Raw genomic sequence first — 24,244 nt, forward strand, 5'->3', positions numbered from 1 at the left:
ACTCGTCGCTATGCATGGCTTCGATCCCACTTCCTTATCCCATAATCCCTCCATATTTATAGAGCTACCTGCGTTCATCATCTCCATCAAACACAAGATCAAGCAAAAAAATAATTTCTGCGTTATTAGAAAAAGGCCATGGAGTTGAAAAGCAAGGTTTTCGTGGTTTTATTGCTGTTGTCTGCTTTTGTTCTGAGTGCTTTTGCGGCCTCTGTGGTTTTGGAAGATCCGGAACTGAAGCAGTGCCAGCACCAGTGCAAACACCAGCGAGGGTTTGATGAGAGGCAGAAGCAACAGTGCGAGAGGAAGTGCGAGGACTACATTAAGCAGAAGAGGGAGCAGGAGGAGCAGCGGCGGAGGTCGGAAGGCGGAGGAGGAAGAGGAGGAGAAGGGGGAAGTTTTTACACAGGAGAGAGAGAGGAGTTCGAGGGGCGAGGGCAACAACAACACCAACAACAACAAGGAGACGAGAATCCTTACTTCTTCGAAGACCAGCATTTCGAGACGAGAATTCAAACCGAGGAAGGTAGTGTTCAGGTTCTGCAGAAATTCAACGAAAGGTCTGATCTTCTGCGTGGGATTGAGAACTTTCGAGTCGGGTTTCTTGTCACGGAGCCTCATGCATTCGTTTCTCCGACTCATCTTGATGCGGATAGTATCCTATTTGTTTTCCAAGGTAAGTAGGTCACTCGTTAGTAATTCTTCTAATTATTGTGAATTACTGGAATCCCAGCCACATAATCCATTTTTTTTCTTCTTTTTTTTGACCTTGTTTATTGGAATTAAGGCGGACCAACAATTACTATGGTGAGGGGGGAGAAGAAAGAGAGCCACAATCTTGAACGTGGAGATCTCTTTAGGATTCCAGCAGGCACCCCATTTTATGTGCTCAATAGAGACGAGAATGAAAAGCTCCATATTGTCGAACTCTTCAAAACAGTCTCTACGCCCGGAGAGTACGCGTCGTTTCACTCATCCGGAGGCCAAGACCCCGAATCCTTTTTCAGAGCATTCAGCCCCGAAGTTCTCCAAGCCGCTTTTAAGGTATAACATACTTCAACTCCGTTCTGTTATACTTGTGCTTTATTACTAATTTGGTGAGTTAATTATGTTTGTGCTTCTAATTAAACAGACGGATAGGAATAAGTTGGATAGGCTATTTGGGCAGCAGAGGCGAGGCAGCATCATAAGGGCCTCCAAAGAACAAGTACAGAGAATGAGCCAGCAGCATGGTCACGGTGGCGGCGAAGGCATTTGGCCGTTGCCCTTCCATGGCGGTGATGAATCATCTTCAAAAGATTCATTCAATCTTTTCAAGAAGCATCCTTCTCATGAAAACAAATTCGGCCGTCTCTTTGAAGCCGATTTCAACGACTTCAAGCAGCTTCAGGAGTTTAACCTCGTCGTCTCATTTGCTAACATCACCCGGGTAAGAATATAAGAATATAAGAACATAAGTTTATAAATTCATCCCTTCGTGTTTTTAGTGGTTTATTTTTGTATATAAGTCGATTACAGATTGACTTCTTTTATACAAGCTTATAATCGTGTTTTTAATCACTTATTCTTGTATGTGTCAAACTCTGATTTCTTGTACGTGTCAATATGTGATTTTGCAATTCCTACTTACACATGCTTGAACTAGACAAGGATTGTCTGTCCTTCCACTTCCGGTGTCATTCCGTGCTCTCCTATTTATGTGGTCACGGTTAAACCACGTTAACATTTTATATTACTATTCATTTTTGTCTTATTATCTCTATAAAAAAATTATATAAAATGTTGACGTGGCTTAATCATGACCATACAAAATAAGAGGGCACGGGAGGGTCACTTTTGATTTTATATTACTATTCATTTTTGTCTTATTATCTCTATAAAAAAAACTATATAAAATGTTGACGTGGCTTAATTTTGACCATACAAAATAAAAGGGCACGGGAGGGTACCGAAAGTGGGAGAGCAGACAATCCTGGTCCGTGTGAACTTGTTCTTTTTTGTACGACTTATTTCTAGACATCATACTTGTCGGCATAAATTCGTCTTTTCTTTTGTGTTTTTAATTGGTCTAACTTATTCTTTACATCTGTTTCAACTGTGATTTCACTAAATCATTGAATACAAAGAGCCAAGCAACATTCGTAATATTTTCTTTTCAAATAGTTCTACCAGATTAATTCAGCACAACTCCTACGTAACTTAAATTAGTAAATAATGATGGATTCTATGTTCCTTGTGATATACGTAGGGTGGAATGGCCGGTCCATATTTCAACTCAAGGGCTACGAAGATATCAGTTGTGCTAGATGGCGAAGGCTACTTTGAAATGGCATGTCCACATGTTGAGTCAAGGGGTAGACAAAGTCAGTCCAGTGGAAGGTCACAGCAGAGACAAAAGAGCAGCCCAACTTACCAAAAGATGAGCGGAGACTTGCGACGCGGAGCGGTGTTCGTTGCCCCCGCCGGCCATCCTGTCACAACCATTGCCTCAAGGAACAACAACCTCCAAGTCCTCTGCTTCGAGGTCAACGCTCATGACAACATCAGGTTCCCACTGGTAGGGAAGAACAATGTGGTGAGCCAGTTCGACAGGCAAGCCAAGGAGCTGTCGTTTAATGTGCCGGCGAGTGAGGTGGAAAGTATTTTCAACAACCAGAAAGATGAACTGTTTTTCGAAGGACCAAATGATCAGCTTGAGCATGGCCGGGCTCATGCATAAAAGTTGAGGTTTTGTGAGAACTAAGAAGCTCTAAGGAGGAGAAGGTTGCAGTTTTGTGGCACTGACATGATGTGTATATTACAACATGGTCAACCAATGTAAATTTTGGTTGTAATCTTAAATAAAAGATCATGACTCACATGCATGCTAACTAAATGTTGTAAACTTCGGGTCGTATCCTTAAATAAGAGAATGACTTCTGCAGCCAACGTCTTGTGGATTATTTTTTAATTTTTATTTATTTATATATATATATATATTTTTTTTTTTTGCTTACTGTGATTATACTTAGGTTATAGATTAAGTTTTCAGTTTTAATTTAGATAAATTTTAGTGTAAATGATCGTTTATATAAAACATATACAGCTTTTTGTCATGCTGAAATAGATACGTAACAATACGACGCTTATGTGCTCACGTTAGCATTCACAAACGCTTTAAGGTATCGCAGTATCTAACCTTAAGACCCACTCCTCCTACCAGGCATGATAAAGTAGCTTCCATGGCCAGACAACATAACTAACCGCACTTGCAGGGTATTGGACTATGTCCGTACAAATCCTCGGAAAGTTTAAGGTATCGAATCCTAAGGTCATCTGTAGGAGAAAGTTTTTATTATGATCGGAACACGACTGGTACACCATGTATTTTTTTAAATTTTTATTTTTTAAGTTATTAATTTTTTAACACATATATCCCACTATTTGTATAATAACACGTGTTGTACCATTCTGTGTACTAATCACATTAAAAAATCTCTCCATCCGTATAGGCCCTTCACTCTATACGCAAATCACCTCACAAAGAATATTGCTCGAAGGTATAAATCCATCCCATAGAACCAAACAAATAAACTCATCATTCCACACACCACAATACTATAACAGTAGTACTATAGATTTTGAGTTTACCCAAACTATGCCAAGATAAGGTGAAAGGATATAGATTTGAGTTTTACCCAAACTATATCAAGATAAGAGGGGCAATCCTTTCACGCTTTATAATAAGGTGAACAATGTAACGGTTAATATCTTTAGGGTAAATTAATAAAAATATATAAACATGTTATAAATTATGCGGAAAAGTAACTCAATTTAAACCATATTATTGCTAGCCCATTATGAGGTTAAGCCAACCTCCTCCTCTTTAGCGTAGATAATATCGTTTGTTCAGAAAAAAAAAAAAAAAAAACTCTTTGAAAAACTTTCCTAAAAAAGGCAATAACCTAAACTCTTTGCATTAACAATATTGTTCATGATTTAATTACAAACAAATAATAATTCTCGTGGCATCACAAGAATACATGTACAAAAGATCCAAAAAAACAAATAGTTCTTAGACCAAGAAACGCTCCTTTATACCGAATGACTTTGTTTCGTCGGGTCAACTGTGTTCGCCAAGCGAATGCTTATATTTCGTCGGACAAACCTTTAAGTGACGGATTTTCCGCTACAAACTTTGTGCCATGGAATCTCTCGTCAGCCGACAAAATTTTGGTCTGAGGGTTTTTTCTGCAGTGGCGGCTAGCTAGCCATGGATGAATTCCTCCTTTCTAACATGACTCTTCAAGAATGGTCGCAAGAAATTGGAGTTCCTTCAATTTTTCCTCCAAGTCCCCATCACTGCTCCTCAAGAACTGGATGGGTTTCTCCAAAAACTTGCTAACTATCTCTCTGCTCAAATCTTGCACTATCCTGCTTTCTTCGTCTGATAGTTCTAACCCTTTCGTTTTATTCTCGAACTTCTGGGTCTCCAAATCTATGGCTCTCTCCGCAAATGCTTCCAACCTCTGGATTACAGCAGCAATTTCTTTCTCCTGTCCTCCAAAACACTCTTTCTTACTTCGCTCGGGTTTCAAGAGAATGTGAACGTCCAACCCAAACAAACTTTGGTAATCGCTAACAAGTTTATGTTGCGTCGGCTCTTGAAACTCGACTCTTTGGAAAAGGGTTTGTGGTTGATGTGTTGTGATGACCGAACTGGCCTTACAAACAAGCTTATGGCGACGATGGTGTGGTACAATGGAGAATGGCATCGGCAGAATGGCCATTTTTCCTTCTCTGGTTGCAGGTGATTTTTGTAGGTATCGAGTTTGTTGAAGTACGTAGTAGCTAATTAGCTAGGGTTTGATATGGTAGTAGCTTTGCTAATTTGCTAGGGTTTTAAAGGGTATAAATAGGATTAGAGTCGGTCACTTGACCGAAAGAAAACCAACACAAAAAAGGATTAGAGTCGGTCACTTGACCACAAGGAAAACCAACACAAAAAAGGATTAGAGTCGGTCACTTAACCAAAACGAGTAATTATTATTTCTAAATGGCTCACTTAAATTTAAAAATAAATAAAAATAAAATTTGTTTTGCAAAATAAATAACAAACAAAATTCTTGTTAAGGATCTTGCAACTACCTAGTATTACTAGCAACTGACCTTTAATATAGTTGGTTAAGAGCATTTGTCCTTACCTTCAATTCGAGGTTTCATATTTGAATCCCCTTCTTGGTAATTTAAATATATTAATGTAAATTATCCTATTATTTCTAAAAAAAAAAAAAAAAAAAAAAAAAAAAGGAATAAAACTAAAAACTAGCTAGCACTACTATTTTGACAATGTTGATCGCTAATATATTGATACTATAATTTGTTTATACCATAATAAAAAAGAATTGGATTCTCATTAGCACTACATCTTTATTTTTTATTTTTTAGAGATGAATGCGTAACTGAGTTTCTTAAAATGCTAAAATTCCTAATAAAACCATATGAGATTATTTCTTATTGATATCATGAGAGAACATAGACCATAACCTAAGTCTTGGATGTGTTGGATCCGTACAGAATTTGGAGCGACCCATATAATGTGATTATTTGTTATAGTCATAGTACTAGGATAAAATAGTACTATTTGAGAGCATCGATCGATTTCTGCATACTTATTTTCTCTTCCTACTTCTGCACACTATTTTTTAATATTTAAATTACATTAAGTTAAAAAAAAAAAAAATTAGATAACACATAAAGAAATGTGTCTTTAATTTAAAGAAAATGTGAAAAAAAACGCTTTTCCTTTTTTTTTTTTCCCTTCCCTAAGCCTATCCAATTACTATAAGCCCACCTATCCAATAAAACGTGCTTCTACTAACCTCAACTCGATGACCAGCTAGAGAAATTTTTAGTTGCGATGAGAACATGGATGGTACATCACGTGTTTTTATGCAACAGGTGGAAAATTTTAATTTTTAAGTTATTAATCTTTTAACACATATAATCTACGTAGTGTACCACCTCATGTATTGGTCACATTGAAAAATCTCTCCACCAGCTGCCGATAAAGGAACTCAACCATGTGTCCCACTTCAATGCCTTTGCTTGCTTGCTTGCTTCTGAAGGTAGAATTTCTCGTTATATTTGGTAGTGAGTTGAGGGTAAATTTTTTGTATGGTTAAGATGCTTTCTGTGAAAAAGTTTAGTCGTCGGACAACTTTAGTTTGCCCATCTGTTCTATATCTTCTACTTGTTGCTGATGCTAGTTATAGTGTAGCTCGGGTCTCGGAATCTCATCTTCGAGCTTATTCAAGTGTCGGGTTAGTTTTTGGGTTTCTTGGCTCTTCTTCTTTGGCCAAGTCAAATGTCCAACATGATAAACTTACACCTAAAGAAAGCTTCTTGTCAACTATGGCGAGAACAGTGTTCTAAAAATTGCCCTAGACGGCGCCTAGGCGTTTGGCGGTGGTCTCCCGATCCGATTTGGGGGAAATCGTTACAAAAATCGGTGGGTATCTAGGTAGCCGCCTAGGCACTTGCTAGGCCCTCTAGGCACTCTAGGCGGTGCTCAAGGCAATTTGAAATTCTTGCCAGCGTTGAAGGCTCTGCAACTATTGTTGTCTCGAACTTTCATTGGATCTGCAACTCTAACTCCCGCATCTGCATCGAAACTTCCACCTGTGTCCGCATTTGAATATAGCTATGGTTGCTTTGCTAGAGGTTTCTAGAAAAAGAACGAGAGAGAGAGAGAGAGAGAGAGAGAGAGAGAGAGAGAGATTGATTTATGGGATTTTGTGTTTCACGGGTAAATAGAAAATTAAAGTGGGAAGATAGTTGTGGAAAAAAATATGTGGCTATCTATTTGCCACATCTATGTCACTAGGAATAAGAAATTTATTTTTATATAAAGAAATAAGGTTGTTTATTAAATGAAAAGCAAAACCCAATCTTGATCAAGAAATGAAGCAAAGCCCAATAATAATTAAAATATGTAGGCTAAGTAGATGTTATAAAACTAACATAAAAAGCCCTAAAATTTTTACAAATATACTTATATTATATAATATATATAATAAATATACATAAATCCGCCTAGACCCCCCCGCCTAGCCGCCTAGGCGTTAGGCCCCTGCCAGCCATCCGACTAGCGCCTAGAGTTTTTTAGAACGGTAGGAACAATCTTGGTCTAAGCTCGAGACCCAGCTAAACTAACTGTGGAGATAAAGGATGCAATTGATGAGCACAGACTAAGTGATGCTTGGAAGTTGCATGAGCAGCATATGCAGATGGAAGGGTTCCCTAGGAAATCTGTTATGAATGAGCTCGTATAGAGTTTAATGTTCAGTGGCTGGAGAAGGCTTATGGGTTGGTAGAACATGCTATTGAGAAAAGCAAACTGAATTTGTTAGAGAAGGAGACGCTGATTTATCTGTCTTTTGGTCTTGCCAAAGCCGGATTACCTATTCCTGTGTCAACTGTTTTGAGAAAGATGGTAGAGATGGAACAATTTCCCCCTGTTGCAGCTTGGTCTGCAATATTGGCTTACATGTCTCGAAAAGCTCAAGGGGCTTAACTTGCTGCATAGTTGATACTCGAGATAAGGTACCTATTCCAAGATAACAAGATCGACCCGCGTAAGAAGTGTAGTGCACCTTTGATTGCTATGAAAACTAATACTACTGCTTTCTGTTGAATTGTAATCTTGTCTTGGCCCAAAGATAATTGATCCAGCCCATACACAAAGAAAGATCCATGCACATGCTAGAGAATTCTAGCAAATTCAAGTTGGTGGAATGCATACATAAATATCTAAGGTTTTTTGTAGAAAGATCTAGAATCTTGTAAAATTGTTTGGTTGTTAAGCATTAGCTAGAAAGTTCTAGCAATGCCTTAATTGGCAAACCTTGCCTATAAATACGTGAGGTGCTAAGCTTTGTGATGTAACAACCAAGAGAGGAATTAGTGAGAAGTGAGAGTGCCAAGTGAGAAGTGAGAAGAAGCAACAAAGCTTCTAAGAGTGTTTAAGTGTTTCCTCTTGTACTAAGTTTGTGTGAGAATAAAAAATTTGTATAACACTTTGAGTGTTCTTTCTTTCTCTTGCCTATCAAATTCTGCTGCATTACATTCTCCTTTGTGAGATAAACATCTCCAAAGTAGTGAAGCATTTTTAAACCCCAACACTTTCAACATCGCTTTGGCTGGTTGTCTCATGTTTGGGACGACTAGAAAAGCCGAGCAGCTGCTTGACATGATGACTCGATTGGAGTCAAAACTAATGCTAATCAAGAGAAACTTTAACGATACATAGATGAAGCGCACAACCTTACAGATATCCAGTTTCGGCAATTCTGCAACTGCTTGTTGACGTGCCATTTGAAATTCGGGGATCTAGATTCTGCATCCAACATGGTCTTAGAAATGCTAAGGAAAGCAAAAGTAGCACGATGTTCTCTTGCAGCAGCAACACTGGTATTTGATGCCGCTAGAATGGGCAACAACCCCCCTCTTGGACCGGGGTCTGTGTCCGGGCAAAGTTCTATCTGTGGAGAATCATGTGATTATGAAGATAATGGATTAATCAGTAGCCGTTTGTTAACCTTCGAAGAGTTTTCTAGGGATAGAAATTTCTTGAGACTCGAGACTGAGGCAAAGGAAGTGCTCGGTGCAGTGTTAGCTAAGTTGCAGATCCAAGTCGAATTGGTAACAACTGACCGTGGTATCCTTCAGCCAACTGAAAAAATATTCGTAAAATTAGTCAAGGCGTTTCTGGAAGCGGACAAGACCAAGGATTTGACAAAGTTTCTTATAAAGGCAGACAAAGAAAACTCCCCAGCATCCAATGACGATTCAGCCTTGGTTCACGTAATTAATTCGTGCATATCTCTTGTATGGTTAGATAAGGCGCATGACCTTCTTGATGAGATGTTCTTGGCTGGTATAAGAACAGGTTCGGCTGTATACTCCTCTCTTTTAAAAGCGTATTGTCAAGCAAAGCAAGTGAGAAATGGAGCATTGCTTTTAAGAGATGCTCGTAAAGCTGGGATCCAGCTAGACTCGAGCTCTTGCAAGGCATTGATCCAATCGAGGGTGCTTCAAAATGATACACAGGGAGCTCTGCACTTGACCAAGAGATGAAAGAGGCTACGATACCAAAAGCCGGCCATCAGGAGTTCAAGAGGTTAGTACACAAATGTGCAGGGTGTTGGTATTCAGAAGAGTTTGCTAACTCAATACCAAAATATGTGGGTGATAAGTTTACAAACTCTATCACACCTCTCACTTTCACTCTCAATAAAATTGGACAAAGAAAGGAAAGAAGTAGCAAGCTTGGTGATAACAAACACTTTGAAATATTAGAAGAGTTTACAACTCTTAAAGCTTACAAGCTGAAATTAAATGAATGGGAAATGGGATTTGGATGGGATGCTCTAAGGCTTAGCAAGATGACCTATTTATACAAAACTGAAAAAATAAACAATCCAACAATACATATAATGAATGATGGTGTTCCACATCTTTACACCCTTTCAAACACATGCAACAACTTTGATAGTTGGCACACATGCATTGCATCATGGCAGGTTGTAATAACCACATTTCGGCTTGCACACAGCAGCTGTCTTTCCAGCTGCAAATAACACAGATTTAACTAACACATGGCAGCACACTGCTGTCTTCTTGCTAGCACATCACATGGCAGCACACTTGCTGTCTTTCATCACCATTCGGCTGAATAATGAAGGAGCAATGATGATTATATTTTGCTGGAAACAAGCTGTAAAGAAAGGTTAGCATCACATGGACAAATCACATGACTTTTAATTTGTATTTCCAACATGCCCCCTCAAATTAAAACGCCTTCATGCCTAGCATTTCACGTAACAGCCGGAATGATTCAACTGGTAATGGCTTAGTGAAGATGTCTGCCACTTGTTCCTTCGTGTGACAATAGACAAGCTCAATTGTCTTTTGCTTCACATGGTCCCTCAAAAAATGGAACCTGGTATCGATGTGCTTACTCCTTCCATGTTGGACTGGATTCCTAGCAAGCTTGATAGCTGAGATGTTATCCACATGAATCACAGTCGATTCCACTTGTGGATGACACACTGACTTCAACAGATTTCTTAACCAAATTGCCTCACACACGGTTGAGGCTACAGCAACGTACTCGGCTTCACACGATGACAAAGCAACAATTGATTGCTTCTTTGAAGTCCATGAGAAAGCTGTTGATCCTAGAAAAAACACATAGCCAGTTGTGCTTTTCCTTTCATCTTGGTCACCTCCCCAATCACTATCTGAATAACCAAATAATTTTGTATCTTCACCAAAATTATAAAACAACCATAGTTTAGAGTACCTCTTATGTACCTCAAAATTCTCTTGACGGCCAGCCAATGAGACTCCCTTGGTGTTTCCATGTATCGACTCACGAGTCAAACACCATAAACTATATCAGGTCTTGTGATTGTAAGGTACCTTAGGCTTCCAACCAAGCTTTTGTACACGGTTGAGTTTACAAACTCACCTTCTCCTTCCTTAGACAGCTTCAATCCAGTTGCAACTGGAGTGTTGACAATATTACACTTGTCCATATTGAATTTCTCCAATATATCTCTCATGTACTTTTGTTGAGAAATGTAGATACCATCACTTCCTTGCTTCACTTCTATGCCAAGAAAGTATGACATTAATCCATTGTCAGTCATCTCGAATTCATTGAACATGGATTGCTTGAACTCACAGAACATTGCTTCATTGTTTCCTGTAAACAACAAGTCATCTACATAGAGACACATAATTAAGAACTCCCCTTTTGCACCATTCTTCATGTAAACTGAATGCTCGTATGGACATTTCTGAAATCCATTTTGATGAAGGTAGTTGTCAATCCTTGAGTTCCAAGCTCGTGGTGCTTGCTTGAGGCCATACAAAGCCTTCTTCAAACGATACACCTTATCTTCTTTTCCCTGTACTTGGAAGCCTTCTGGTTGTTCCACGTACACTTCTTCCTCAAGAACTCCATTAAGGAAGGCTGACTTGACATCTAATTGATAAATTTTCCATTTATGATGAGCGGCAAAAGAAATTAGCAATCTTACCGTATCAAGTCTTGCAAGTGGAGCATAGACTTCATCATAGTCCATTCCATACTTCTGTTTATAGCCCTTTGCTACAAGCCTTGATTTGTATCGATCCACACTCCCATCTGCAATGCGTTTGATCTTGTAAACCCACTTGACACCAATAGCCTTCTGATTTGGTGGGAGCTTTGTCAACTCCCAAGTGTCATTCTTCTCGATGGCGTGGATCTCTTCTTCCATGACTTTTTTCCAACAATTTTCTTCCACAGCTTCATTGAATGAGAGAGGTTCATGGTCTGCATAGAAGCAGAAAAAATTGGTTTATTCTTCTTCTTGTCCATAAATCTCTGTGAGACTCCTTAACCTCATTGGAGTTGAGGAGCTGCTTTCCTCACTAGATGTAGGACCACTCCTTGCAATTCTGTGCACTGGAGTTGTTGTGATTGTTTGAGCAGGTTGTTGCTCAACAGGTGGTACAACTTCTGGTTCTTCAAAATCAGTGGAGACGATCTTCTCTTTACTGACTTCTTTGTTGTTCCACATCCATGCCTCTTTCTCACTGAAGATGACATCTCTACTACCCACTAGTTTGCCAGTTAGTGGGTTGTAGAGCTTGTACGCCTTGGACTCTTCACTATAGCCCACAAACACACACTTCTTACCTCTATCATCAAGTTTCCTCCTCTTGGCTTCTGGAACTTGAGCATATGCAACACACCCAAAAATTCTTAGGTGTGTAACATTCAGCTTGTATCCACTCCAAGCCTCTTGTGGTGTCATCCTCTTGACACTCTTTGTTGGACATCGATTCAACAAATAAATCGAACAAGCTACAGCTTCTGCCCATAACTCTTTTGGCAAATTCTTCTCTTTAAGCATGAACCTTGTCATGTCAAGGATGGTTCGATTCTTTCTTTCGGCTATCCCATTTTGCTGTGGGGTATAGACAGCAGTAAGTTGATGCCTAATTCCTTGCTCCTTGCAGTATGCTTGGAAAGCATTGGAGGTGTACTCTCCACCTCTATCTGATCTCACAGCCACAAGCTTGTGGTTGCTTTCAGCCTCTGTGAGTGCCTTGAACTCCTTGAAGATTCTTAGGGCAGCCGACTTCTCATTGAGAAAGTAAACCCAAGTCTTCCTACTAAAATCATCAATGAAAGTAATAAAATACCTATTACCTCCATAAGACATGGGATCCAATGGACCACATATATCTGTGTGCACCAACTGCAGTGGTGCCTTTGCTCTCCATGTATCACCAACAGGGAACGATAGTCGTGCTTGCTTGGCAAGCACACAACCTTCACATACTTGGCGTGTGGCTTCAATCTGGGGTAAACCACGAACCATTCCTCCACTTGACAACAACTTTAGGCCATTGAAATGAAGATGGCCAAATCGAAGATGCCATTTCCATGACTCATCTTCCATCACACCGATGTTGCAACTCCCAATCTTTGTGTTCAACTTCAACGGGAACATTCGGTTCTTTGACATTTGAACACGTGCAATAAGTTTTCTCCTTGCATTCCTGAGAGTGAGAAACATATTCTCCATATGTATAATGTACCCTTTCTGGAGCAGTTGACCAATGCTTAGAATGTTGCTCTTCATACCTGGTATGTAGTAGGTATCGGAGATTTATTCTTCTTTACCATCCTTCTAGATGATCTTGATCTTCCCTTTGCCTTCAACTGGCAACTTTGAGGAGTCACCAAGACTTACAGATCCATAGGCCCCATCTTTTAGTTCGGCAAAAAACTCCTTCTTTCCACACATGTGATTGCTTGCACCAGAGTCTAAATACCAAGCATCTTGTTGGCTACTGGAATCATGGTGTGCTAGCAAGACTGTAAGTTCTTCATCAGTATTTCCACTTGATTCTGCCATGTTGACATGCTCACCATTTTTATGTGAACATTCATTGGCATAATGTCCATATTGCTTGCAATTGTGACATTGGATATGCGTCTTTCCTCGAGTAGATCTCCACTATTGAGACTGACCTCGATTTTGTGCATAGCCTCGACCTCTTCCTCGAGCTCGTCCTCGGCTACGGTTAGATGAACTCCCATGACGTGAGTTCCACTGGCCACGACCTTTATTTGGTTTGTCAATATTCAACTTTGACTCCAAAGCTTGCTCTAGCGTTGTGGGGCTTGCATTCTTCTGAATGCGTTGTTCGTGAACTAGGAGGATCCTAGTAGCTCCTCTGCGCTCATCACCTCCAAATCCTTGGATTCCTCAATGGCAGTCACCACATGCTCAAACTTAGATGTGAGTGACCGGAGTATCTTCTCCACAACTCGTACTTCATCGAGTCTCTCGCCATTTCTCCTCATCTGATTTACTATCACAATGAGCCTTGAGTGATAGTCGGAGATGCTCTCTCCTTCATTCATGTGAGCAGTTTCAAAATCTGCTCGAAGTGACTGTAATCTCACTTTCTTGACCCGATCTACTCCTTTGTAGATTGTACTGAGTGTGTCCCATACTTGCTTGCTCGTTGTTGCTTCTGCAACCTTCTCGAACGTTGAATCTTCTAGACCCTGGTATAGAAGATACAGTGTCTTCTGGTCCTTCTTTCGTAAGTCCTTGAGAGTGTTCCTTTGTTCTGCAGTATATGCAGCTTCTTGCTCTGCAGTGGGTACAATATACCCACTACTGACAACTTCCCATAGCTCATGTGATCCAAACAATGCTTTGAATTGGATGCACCATATTTCATAATTTTCTTTCTTCAATGTGGGAACCTGGAGTTGCACTAAATTGGACGCCATAGCTACTGCACTTGCCAGAATGGTATTTTGGCTCTGATACCAATTGTTGGTATTCAGAAGAGTTTGCTAACTCAATACCAAAATATGTGGGTGATAAGTTTACAAACTCTATCACACCTCTCACTTTCACTCTCAATAAAATTGGACAAAGAAAGGAAAGAAGTAGCAAGCTTGGTGATAACAAGCACTTTGAAATATTAGAAGAGTTTACAACTCTTAAAGCTTACAAGCTGAAATTAAATGAATGGGAAATGGGATTTGGATGGGATGCTCTAAGGCTTAGCAAGATGGCCTATTTATACAAAACTGAAAAAATAAACAATCCAACAATACATATAATGAATGATGGTGTTCCACATCTTTACACCCTTTCAAACACATGCAGCAACTTTGATAGTTGGCATACACATGCATTGCATCATGGCAGGTTGTAATAACCACATTTCGGCTTGCACACAGCAGCTGTCTTTCCAGCTGCAAATAACACAGATTCAACTAGCACATGGCAGCACACTGCTGTCTTCCTGCTAGCACATCACATGGCAGCACACTTGCTGTCTTTCATCACCATTCGGCTGAATAATGAAGGAGCAATGATGATTATATTTTGCTGGAAACAAGCTGTAAAGAAAGGTTAGCATCACATGGACATATCACATGACTTTTAATTTGTATTTCCAACACAGGGATGGTGAACCTAAGTTGATGGTAAAGCTCTTGCGGGAAATCGAGGAAGGGCAGAAATCCGGTTCTGGGGTTCACGACTGGAACAACGTAATCCATTTCTTCTGCAAGAAAAGATTGATGCAAGATGCTGAGAAGGTGCTGGCGAAGATGAGAAGCCTAGGGCACGCCATAAATGCACAAAAATTCCATTCTATTGTAACTGGTTATGCTGCTGTAGGAGGAAAGTATACAGAAGTGACGGAGTTGTGGGGCTAGATGAAGTCCATTGCTGCTGCCACCTCAATGCAATTCGATCAGGAGCTCCTGGATTCGGTTCTTTACATATTCGTGAGGGGCGGATTTTTCAGCCGAGCAAATGAAATTGTGGAGATGATGGAGAAAGGTAAGATGTTCGTTGATAAGTACAAGTACCGGATGCTGTTCTTGAAGTACCATAGAACAAGTTACAAGGGCAAGGCTCCCAAATTCCAGACAGAATCCCAACACAAAAGGAGGGAAGCTGCATTGGCGTTTAAGAATTGGGTCGGAGTTGGCTAATGGAAAGCTGGAAACTGTCTTTATTTGCTTCATACATGCCTCAAATTCAATCTAATAAGTTAAAAATTGTATGATTTGCTTGCTTAAATGTGTTAATTAGCTATTTACTCAGCAGCAATCCACCACTGATATAGTCCCTAACTTAACTTTCCAGTCAGCAAGTGTGAGATCTTATAACAAAAGGCATCCATGCATTTAAGAATAAAACCACTCAACTTTTTACATTCTTCGACGTATTCTATTAATTCACGTATTAATAATAGATACACGACTTCACTTAATATAGTATGAGTAAATTAATAATATCATTCAACGGTGTGATAGTTATATTGAAAAACTTTTTGATATTAAACCAACTACTCACTCATGCTATAATGGATGAACTAGTTGCACTATGTTAACCTGTTAAAATCAAGAATTCGAGAAAATCAATTGCCAAAATTATGCATAACGTGTAAAGAAATTGCCAAAATTATTCATCCCAAATTAGACCATCGAGTGAAAAATCTTTGTTGATCTTGCTTTTACAACTAAAACTACGCCGTTTCACACTGTCATCCAACAACCCTTTTTAATATAAAGACTTTCATCAACAGAACACTAAAAGACTGGATTAGAATTGCTTTTAAAATGACTGAAAACACTTTCTGTTAAAATATTTTTGAAACCAATCCTTAGTAAAAATCTAAGTGGATTTGAAAAGACACTTTAAATGTTTCATGCAAGAAGCACATACCTGGTGCTTTTTCCAAAGGAGGTGGATTGTCTGCCCTCCCATTTCCATACTCTCCCCATGCCCTCCTGTGATGTGTGGTCACGGTTAAGCCACATCAATATTAATATTAATTTTTTATAGAAATAATAAAACAAAAAGTAATAGGAATATAAAATGTTGACGTGACTTAACCGTGATCACACAAATAGGAGAGCATGGGGAGAGTAAGAAAATGGGAGGGCAGACGATCCACCTCCCCTTCCAAAAAGCACTTAAAGTGTTTTTAGAATCAAAAATCACTTTCACCAAAAACGCTTTTAGTCATTTTAAAAACACTTTCAAACGATCTCTGATTGGCATGCCACTCTAATTAGCTCAAATGTAAATTCAAAATGGCATAATATTGTATTATAATAATTACTAGCAAAGAAGCCCGTGCTCCGCTGCTAGTTTGAAATTGTGAACAAAATTTAACACACTCATTTCTAAATTATTCAAAAATAAATGAAAGCAACTGAATCCACATGATATTTTATCCTCCGCAAAGGAATGAAAAAGTTTTTGTCTGATTTTTCAAATTGTGAGATGTATCAATTATCAATTGTTATCTGTGTCTTTGTACTTCTCATTGTGAGTTCTTTTTGCTTATTACTCTGAATTTTTCGTAGTTTGAAATTTGCAATGATCAACAAACATGGGATATGCCTATGTGATTTGGCATGAACTAAAGAATGGTTTGCAATTAATTAATTTCACTCTGATGTATATCATTTGTATTAGTTTCACAATTTGGAATTAGGAATAACAGTTAAACAGGGCCTTGAATTACATCATCAACCAAAACTTTCTCCTTTTGCTTTCTGTGACTTTTTTCGTTGCTTGCTGCAAATGAATGGATTTGGAACTTTGAACTAACAAATTAAGCAATTCAAGCATATTATATACCCTTAAAAGGTTTAAGAGTAGATATAAAATTAATTAATATTAAATCAAAATAAATAGATGTAGCTATGTGTATTTTCAGCAATATCAGACATTCACTCCCATCATAGGGCTTAAATCACATTTAAATATAAAAAGTACACAAAGAAAGTTGTGCTTTTAAGGATCGAAGTTATATACTCTATAACATAGATCATATCCACACAAGTAACGGAGAACATACGAAAGCTTTAGAATATTATTTTTGGGCACTAGAGCGAAATTCATTCTTACCACAAGCTTTTAATAATATCGCCGTGATCTATCATTACGTGCGACCAGTTGGAACGGCTTCTTCTCATTCTACCTACACATCTCAGAGCTCATACACCTGCGCATCTCACTATGTTACACGAAAGCGCCGCTTTCTCTGGAGTGTTGTCACACAGCTGCCCACCTAGAAGAGCCACTCGCTCTGTAGTGTTGTCACACAAGATAAGCACGCCGCCCGCCTGCTGGTCGGGTGAATCAAAGTTATCTTCCGGTCAACTGTCCACCCAGTCAAGTGCAAAAAACACAGTAGAATCACGCAACGCACGCTGCTGGTGTGCTTCCTGCCCGCGAGGAAAGAAAGAAGAGCAACAAGGTTTAGTTCAGATTTGACTGTTTGCAGCATGGGAGCGGATTACCCAAAAAAAAAAAAAAAAAAAACTCCGTATACAACTATGTATTCCGCACGAATTTGTGTAAAAGGACTTGCCTTGGGGATGAAGTAGTCCGTCCTCTTACAGTACCAACTTGAAATACAGAAACCCGGTACTATGGCGGCGCAGGATATGCACAAACTCTTCCTTTGCAAAATTACTCACCTGCATTGCAATCAAAATCAATCCCAAATCGAAAGAAACAAAACAAAACCAGTAAAAGTCTCCACGTTACACACACAATGCACTCAGAAAACCGACCGTTCTTTTTAGAAGCCGACGACGAAGATTGATATAACAGATTTTAGAGTGTTAATTATGTCATACATATATACATATATCATGTATAGACACTGAGCAAACAAATTAACCATACGAAAATATTTATTCTAAAAGAACCAAATATAAATCATGACAAATATATATAACTAGATTCTTAGGATGTCCGCCATAGAATCCAGCCGCATCGATCTCTCGAATTTCCTGTGCAGCTGGTACAGGCCGATGAAATACCTTGTTGACAGCAACAGAAACCAACAGAGAAGAAGGGAGAGAGAGCAAATGCCAGAAGACGCTGCGATGGCCGACAGCTGGGGAGGAAGGGCAAAAACGCAAGCGGTGCAGACTGCAGAGGAAGGAAGCGGTGGAGAGGAAGCAACGAAACGGTGAGAAAAGAAAGGTGTAGAAGTATCCGGACTTGGATGAAGGGCATATCGTTTGATGGTGTGAAAACAGTTCGACATCTGCTTCCAAAAACCACCGAGAAAAGGAGAAACGACAGCGCACAACATAGACACACGTGTTGATATGGGCAATTTCGTAGTTGTTTGTTCGTACACTCTTAAACCTCCAAGTTCTCTTCTCAATCTTCCCAAATCCCTACAATCTTCAATCTTCAATCTCAATGTCGGCAAAGCGCTCGCGGAGTGGCGGCTCGTCGAGCTTCGACGACGCCGGAGTGTCCAACCACCACCTCCTGCCGCCGAAGCCGCCGTCCGAGGGCTCCGATCCCCGGTGCCACGTCCGTGCGGGTTTTGGTAATGGCGCGAAGGCTTTGAAGCCGTCGCCGGAGGCTGAGAAATCTCCGCCGTCGGTTTTGAGGATGTCGTCGCCGGAGACTGCGCGGATGGGACGCGCGGCGCAGGTTGACGAGTTCCTTGAGCAGTGCTTCTTTTGTCACCGGAAGCTACCTCACAACGAGGACGTGTTCATGTACGGGTAAGGTTTCTTCACTGATTTCCTATGAGATTTCTTTTTGTTTTTAAAAATTAGCGTTATAGGAGGAATTTCATTGTGTAAATTTTTTTATCTCCGTTTGGCTGCTGAGAAAATCAATGAAAAATTTGCGTTGTACTTAATTTATAAGTCTTCTTCTTCTTTTGTTTTAATTGTGCATGTTGCTCTTTTCCTAATTACTCAGGTGATATTTTTCTTTTGTTTTTGATTATCGTTGTAGTAAGAATTTTATGGTGTACTTGTTTGATGTCTGTTTGGCTGCTGAGAAAATCAAGGAAAATTTTGAGTTGTGAACTTGTGATATATAATTCTTCTTCCTCTATTTTAATTGTGCAAATTTTTTCTTTTCTCTTTTACTTTCTTTTATGCTTCTGTTTTCCTTGTGGAATTATCATCATTAGTACTATTTTCGCTGTGTGATTGCGTAATTTCTGTTTGGCGGCTGAGAAAATCAAAGAAGTATAGTAGAAAGGAAAAATGTTTGAGTTGCAAATATGATTATGATTCTTCATCTTCTCCTATCCATTCTGTTGTTTGAGTATACTTGAACTTCGATTCTCCGTCTTGCAAATATGATTATGATTCTTCATCTTCTCCTATCCATTCTGTTGTTTGAGTATACTTGAACTTCGATTCTCCGTCAATAGACTTGAACTTCACATTACTGCAGAGTTGTTTATATGCCTGTGGCAGCAAATTAACTGAAATTTTATGTGTTCTGAAAATTCCGTGGCGTGATGCAGACCCTTTCGTGCCTTTTGCTCACCCCAATGCCGTGACCAGCAATTCAACATGGAGAACGTAAAAGACCAACCAAAGCAAGTACGTGTTCAATCGACTAAAACCATGTACAGCATGACAAACAATGTGAATGGCTGAAGAAATTAAACTAGCTAGGCGCTACCCAGGCCGCGCATGACAGTCATGTTTTTTGAGATTGGCACGCGCTTCCGGTTAGCAATGGTTTTACATTTAGTTTTTCACATTCTGCTTCCCTTTAGGTAGTGTAAAGCTTTACTGGTTTCTTTTAGGGATCATCACAGATGAAAGCACTAGGTTTTTATTTCGAAGGATTAGAATTTAGAATCGTTGGATATATTTCGATGCTTTGTTTTAGTGGTTACCGTGGAGCTGAAACATACTGGAGCTTTGCCCAAATAGATGATCACTAAGTATATTGTGCTACTAACTTATAGCCTGCCTTCACTTTACCTTTTTAGTTAAAGATTTGAAGCCGTTAATCTTCTTAGCTATCTGAAACTTTAAACCTAAAATAGGTTATCGATGTTTCTTCCGGTTTTCAATGTGTTTGACGTTATATTTATCTGTTGTAAGGACATTTCCATTCATCCGTTTTTGCTAGGAGTGCGTTTATTATAAACACGTTGAAGTTTTAAAAAAGAGAAATTCATAAGTGTTTAAAGAAGCACGAAACCAGAAAGTGTTTCCATGACCTAACGACACTTCTTTATTTTTCTTAGGTCCTTTTTGAGAAATAACACGTGCTGCTTAACAGAAGAAACATCTTATGTAAGACTTCGGAGTGCAAGCTGGAATGGAATTTCCGTTTCCTCCATTGGAATTCTGAATCCAAATCTGAAAATTTCCGAAACTGAACATTTTAAAAATAGATTGGATGGTAATTATATTTATTTCTCTCAATTTATTAATTATATACTGGATCCATATTGCCTAATATTCTTATAGCCCACGATCCTCCCATCAGGTTTAATCTTTTGTAGAGATTTATGGCCCAATGAAGTGTATGCATTGGGCTACAGTGTTCTAGAGCCCAATTACTGTGGATTTTCAAGTCTTTGAGTTAATAAGTTCTAGAGGGGGTTTCTCTAGTGCACATTTAAAAAAGAGTCATTATTACTTAAATGTGCACTAGAGAAAATTCAAGTTCTGAAGACCAATTTGAAGTTTGAACAATTTGAGTTGATAAGTTCTAGAGCCCAATTATTATGGATTATGAAACCGTTTCTATAACACTCATCACGAGATTCCTCCAAGGACGAGACTCAAAGGAAAAGTATGATGATCCAGGAAACGAGTGGTATACTTGAATGTTTAGGTTTAATGTAATTAAATTTGGTTGTCACAAGGAATACATCTGTGTTTCTGTGACACTTATCAAGAGAAGCTTTGAAGGGCAAGACTGAAAACGAAAAGTATGAATAATCATGAAACGACTATTAAACTCGAATGTGTAGGTTCAAGTTTACACGTAAGTCTGGTTGTCACTAAGTCCATGGACGCATCCACATAGGGCCTCAGAGGCTGGAAAAAAACACAAGGCATGTTCTTTAGGGACCATTCGAATGCTGATATGGAACCTTGTGTGTTCATTAAGTGTTCGATGAATTGTATGATCGACGAGATGAGTCGACATCACTTGGCATGGATCTAGACAGAATGCAATGTGCATCATGGCTCGGCAAATGACAATGAGCACACTAATGTTCGACAAAATGCCCCACTTAGAAAATTAAAAATAAATAAACTTCTTTCTATTTTTTATCAAAAAAACACTTGGATGTTTTACACTTGGACTCTCGAAGTTAGACTCCTAGATCTACAACTAAGTCAAAGGGAAGGACTTATTAAGTTGTCCTTGTTAATTTTGTGATCAAAAGGAATATTCTCAATCGCAAAATGTTTAGCCACGAAAATAATCAAACACGTACTTAAATCCAAATCACTTGCTACAACCTCGAAAAAACTAAGGATAGTATTACTAACCCATTATGAGATTTAACTTACTTCCCAATTCTTTAGTATAGATAAAATCATTTCTAAAAATAAAATAAAAAATCCAAAATCATTTGCAGAATTATTAGAGCCAATGACAGAGGTAATTAACGAGTGACATCCTTCAAATACAAGATGTGGGATTTCATCAAGAATCACACAAGATGCCAATTAGTTATTAACTAATTAATTAATTAGTCTCCAAATTTGACACTAACGATGATATCAGAATCACAAAATATTTGTGGTCAGTGAGTAATTAATATCTGCCTCTGTTGACTGTTTACCGTTGGATCATCGCAAGCCCTCGTGTGCATCTGACTCGCCTCTGACTCACTGAGTCGGCCTGAGCAGCATGCAGCACTGATGCCTTGTACAACAAGCAATGGACAATGCCTTTAAGTTTCTCCCAAAACCCTAATTAGTAAAAAGTTCTTAAGTAATTAACCATGACATCACTCAAAACGTTACAGTTTTGTACTTTGTATGATCATATGATCGTCCTATCTATATCTAGCTTTAGATTCTATTAGCTTTCAGAAGTTATCTCCTGAAGACCCGAGAAATTGCCATTTCCATGTTTAAGACCTCGTTTTTCTGTCGATACTTCCAGAGAATAAGTAAATGCTGTCTGTGCTCAAAATTGTCAAATTTCACTTTTTTGGGTTTAAAGCCAAATTATGGTGTAGAGTTATTAAGAAATTAGGCTAAACTTGCATCAAGATATTTTGAATGGCGCCAAGTTGACATGTTTGGCGGCAAAGGAATGCTTTTCCTTTATGGTTTTGGCGGTGATACGTTGTATTTATTCCAATGTAAATCAAATGGTCTACAACATAAAATAGGAATGTAATGTAGATATTGTGATTTGATTTTCTAAAGATATCAATTGTATATTAGTCTTGTAATACAAGTAAGATTGACAAAGTTCTTAATTTTATGTGATTATGATACCTAACTGATAGGCTAAAAAAATGGAATTTGGGATTTCTTTATGGAAAGAACCTTAATACCTTAGCCAGCATAAATATTAAAGTCTCTGCAAACCCTAGATACACAACAAATGATTCCCATAAAGTAGTTGTATTAGGCTAGGTGTTTTGTAGAAACCTTGGTGTTGCCGCAACATACATCCTCTCTACTTGGTCTCCAATGGCTCTCCTCCCCACTTGGTCTCCAATGGATATCGCTTCATGATTAGGTCCTTGTTTTGTGTTTTAATTATATAACCACTGCTTGGTTTCTAATGGCTATCGCTTCATGATTAGGTCAGCCAACACTCCTTGTTTTGTGTTTTAATTATATAACCACCGCTTGGTCTCCAATGGCTATCGCTTCATGATCAAGTCAACCATCTCCTTGTTTTGTGTTTTAATTATATAACCACAAAGTTTACAGTGGAATGTTCAGCAAGTGGCTTTGTTTTGCCACTATGGTTTTGATCTCTATATAAAGAAAGTCAGTTCATGAAGTTGGAGACACTCAAAACAATCAAACAAATATCTCTCTAGAAAACCAACGTAGGAAACCTTTAATTTTAGAACTCATTTTTGTTTGAAAGCTTTATTTAATATTGCAAGCTCTTTCATTTCTTTCAATGAAAGTCAAACTACTCTTTCAATTTATCATAGTTTTGTTGTCTTTACAAGTATTCCTCTTTAAATCTCTCTTTTTTAATAGCTACTGACATTTCAAATACAAGTTCTCTCTTTAAACTATTATTGTCATTTCGATACAAGATCTCTCTTACTGCTATTGTCGTTTCGATACAAGTTCTCTCATTATTGTCATTTTAATACAAAGCTATAAGCAAATTTTCTCTCTCTTTGAATCATAGCTTGAACTCTTTGTGTCAAGACTTTAATTCACCATTTCCATATTGTGATTTATTTCTCTATATAAGCAAAATTCTTGACTTTAAGGCAAAGAAAGAATTTAAGTTGAGCCACTCCCAAGTAGTGGAACAATTTTTTGTTTGGAAGTCAAATAGCACAATCTCCATCACTTAAATATCGTCTACTAACAGTAACTAGTAGTAACACGTTAACCATCTCTAATTTCATGTTCAATTAAATTTCCGACCTACCCACAAGACCTAGGGCGAATCTAGAGGGTGAACAAATGCAGATTAGGGTTTAGGATTTAGTGCGTCACACACCTTATTATTCTGAATCGATCCTCTCATTGTGTTTTGGCATTTTGCTGTCTTGATTCTTGAAGTTGTTTACAATATTCATCGGTTTTAGGGTTTCTAGGGGTTTTAGGTTTTCGAAAAGTGGGGAAAGTGGATTTTTTTAATGTACACTGTAATTATAAACCAATAGTTTGATGATGGCGTGGGATGAGTAGGGTTTTGAGGTCACAACTTTGACTGAGTGGGAATTTGTAGAAAAAAAACTCATGCTTAGATCATGCCCTCGTGCCATCTTCAACTTCAAGCGTGCGGCAAATATTGTCAGAATTTCTTGGACAAACCTCGCGTCTAGAAATGCTTCATTTTAAAAAGATTGAATTTTAACGAAAATTTTTAGGTACTGTTCACTTTAACGAAATATCATATTTTTATAATAAAAAGTTAATCCTGGTTGTATTTATTTTACTCTTTATTTTGTCGTTATCGTTAAAACTTAAAATTTTCAAGTCTTTTTCATTAGTTTTCATTTTAAAAAGATCCCCTCCTTGTAAGGAGAAAAGGTCTTGTTCTCTAATTTGACATCATTATGTCGTACCAATGTTGAAATTATAACTGTTTATTTTCTTTATCATTATCTAAAAATTATTTAAAAGAAAATCATTCTATTTGAAGACCTATTAATGGGAAATGAGAACCCGACTATGACA

General features: G+C 38.4%; 2 protein-coding genes and 1 pseudogene across 2 annotated transcripts; all 3 read left to right on the forward strand.

The window, feature by feature from the left end:
* Positions 1-11: 11 nt before the first annotated feature.
* On the forward strand, positions 12-3,252 carry LOC103960149 (vicilin Jug r 6.0101-like). Its single transcript, XM_048585545.1, has 4 exons — positions 12-676; positions 788-1,044; positions 1,133-1,429; positions 2,249-3,252. The coding sequence occupies exons 1-4, from the start codon at positions 139-141 to the stop codon at positions 2,717-2,719; spliced, it is 1,563 nt and encodes a 520-aa protein (XP_048441502.1). The 5' UTR covers positions 12-138; the 3' UTR covers positions 2,720-3,252.
* A 2,913-nt stretch (positions 3,253-6,165) lies between these two features.
* LOC103960147 lies at positions 6,166-15,073 on the forward strand (annotated as a pseudogene).
* A 2,867-nt stretch (positions 15,074-17,940) lies between these two features.
* On the forward strand, positions 17,941-19,934 carry LOC125477939 (FCS-Like Zinc finger 16-like). Its single transcript, XM_048585458.1, has 2 exons — positions 17,941-18,631; positions 19,393-19,934. The coding sequence occupies exons 1-2, from the start codon at positions 18,318-18,320 to the stop codon at positions 19,526-19,528; spliced, it is 450 nt and encodes a 149-aa protein (XP_048441415.1). The 5' UTR covers positions 17,941-18,317; the 3' UTR covers positions 19,529-19,934.
* Positions 19,935-24,244: the final 4,310 nt, after the last annotated feature.

Source organism: the organism of the source record quoted next, unplaced genomic scaffold, assembly GCF_019419815.1.
Source record: "Pyrus x bretschneideri cultivar Hongxiangsu unplaced genomic scaffold, Pyrus_bretschneideri_v1 Contig23, whole genome shotgun sequence".
NCBI lineage: Eukaryota > Viridiplantae > Streptophyta > Magnoliopsida > Rosales > Rosaceae > Pyrus > Pyrus x bretschneideri.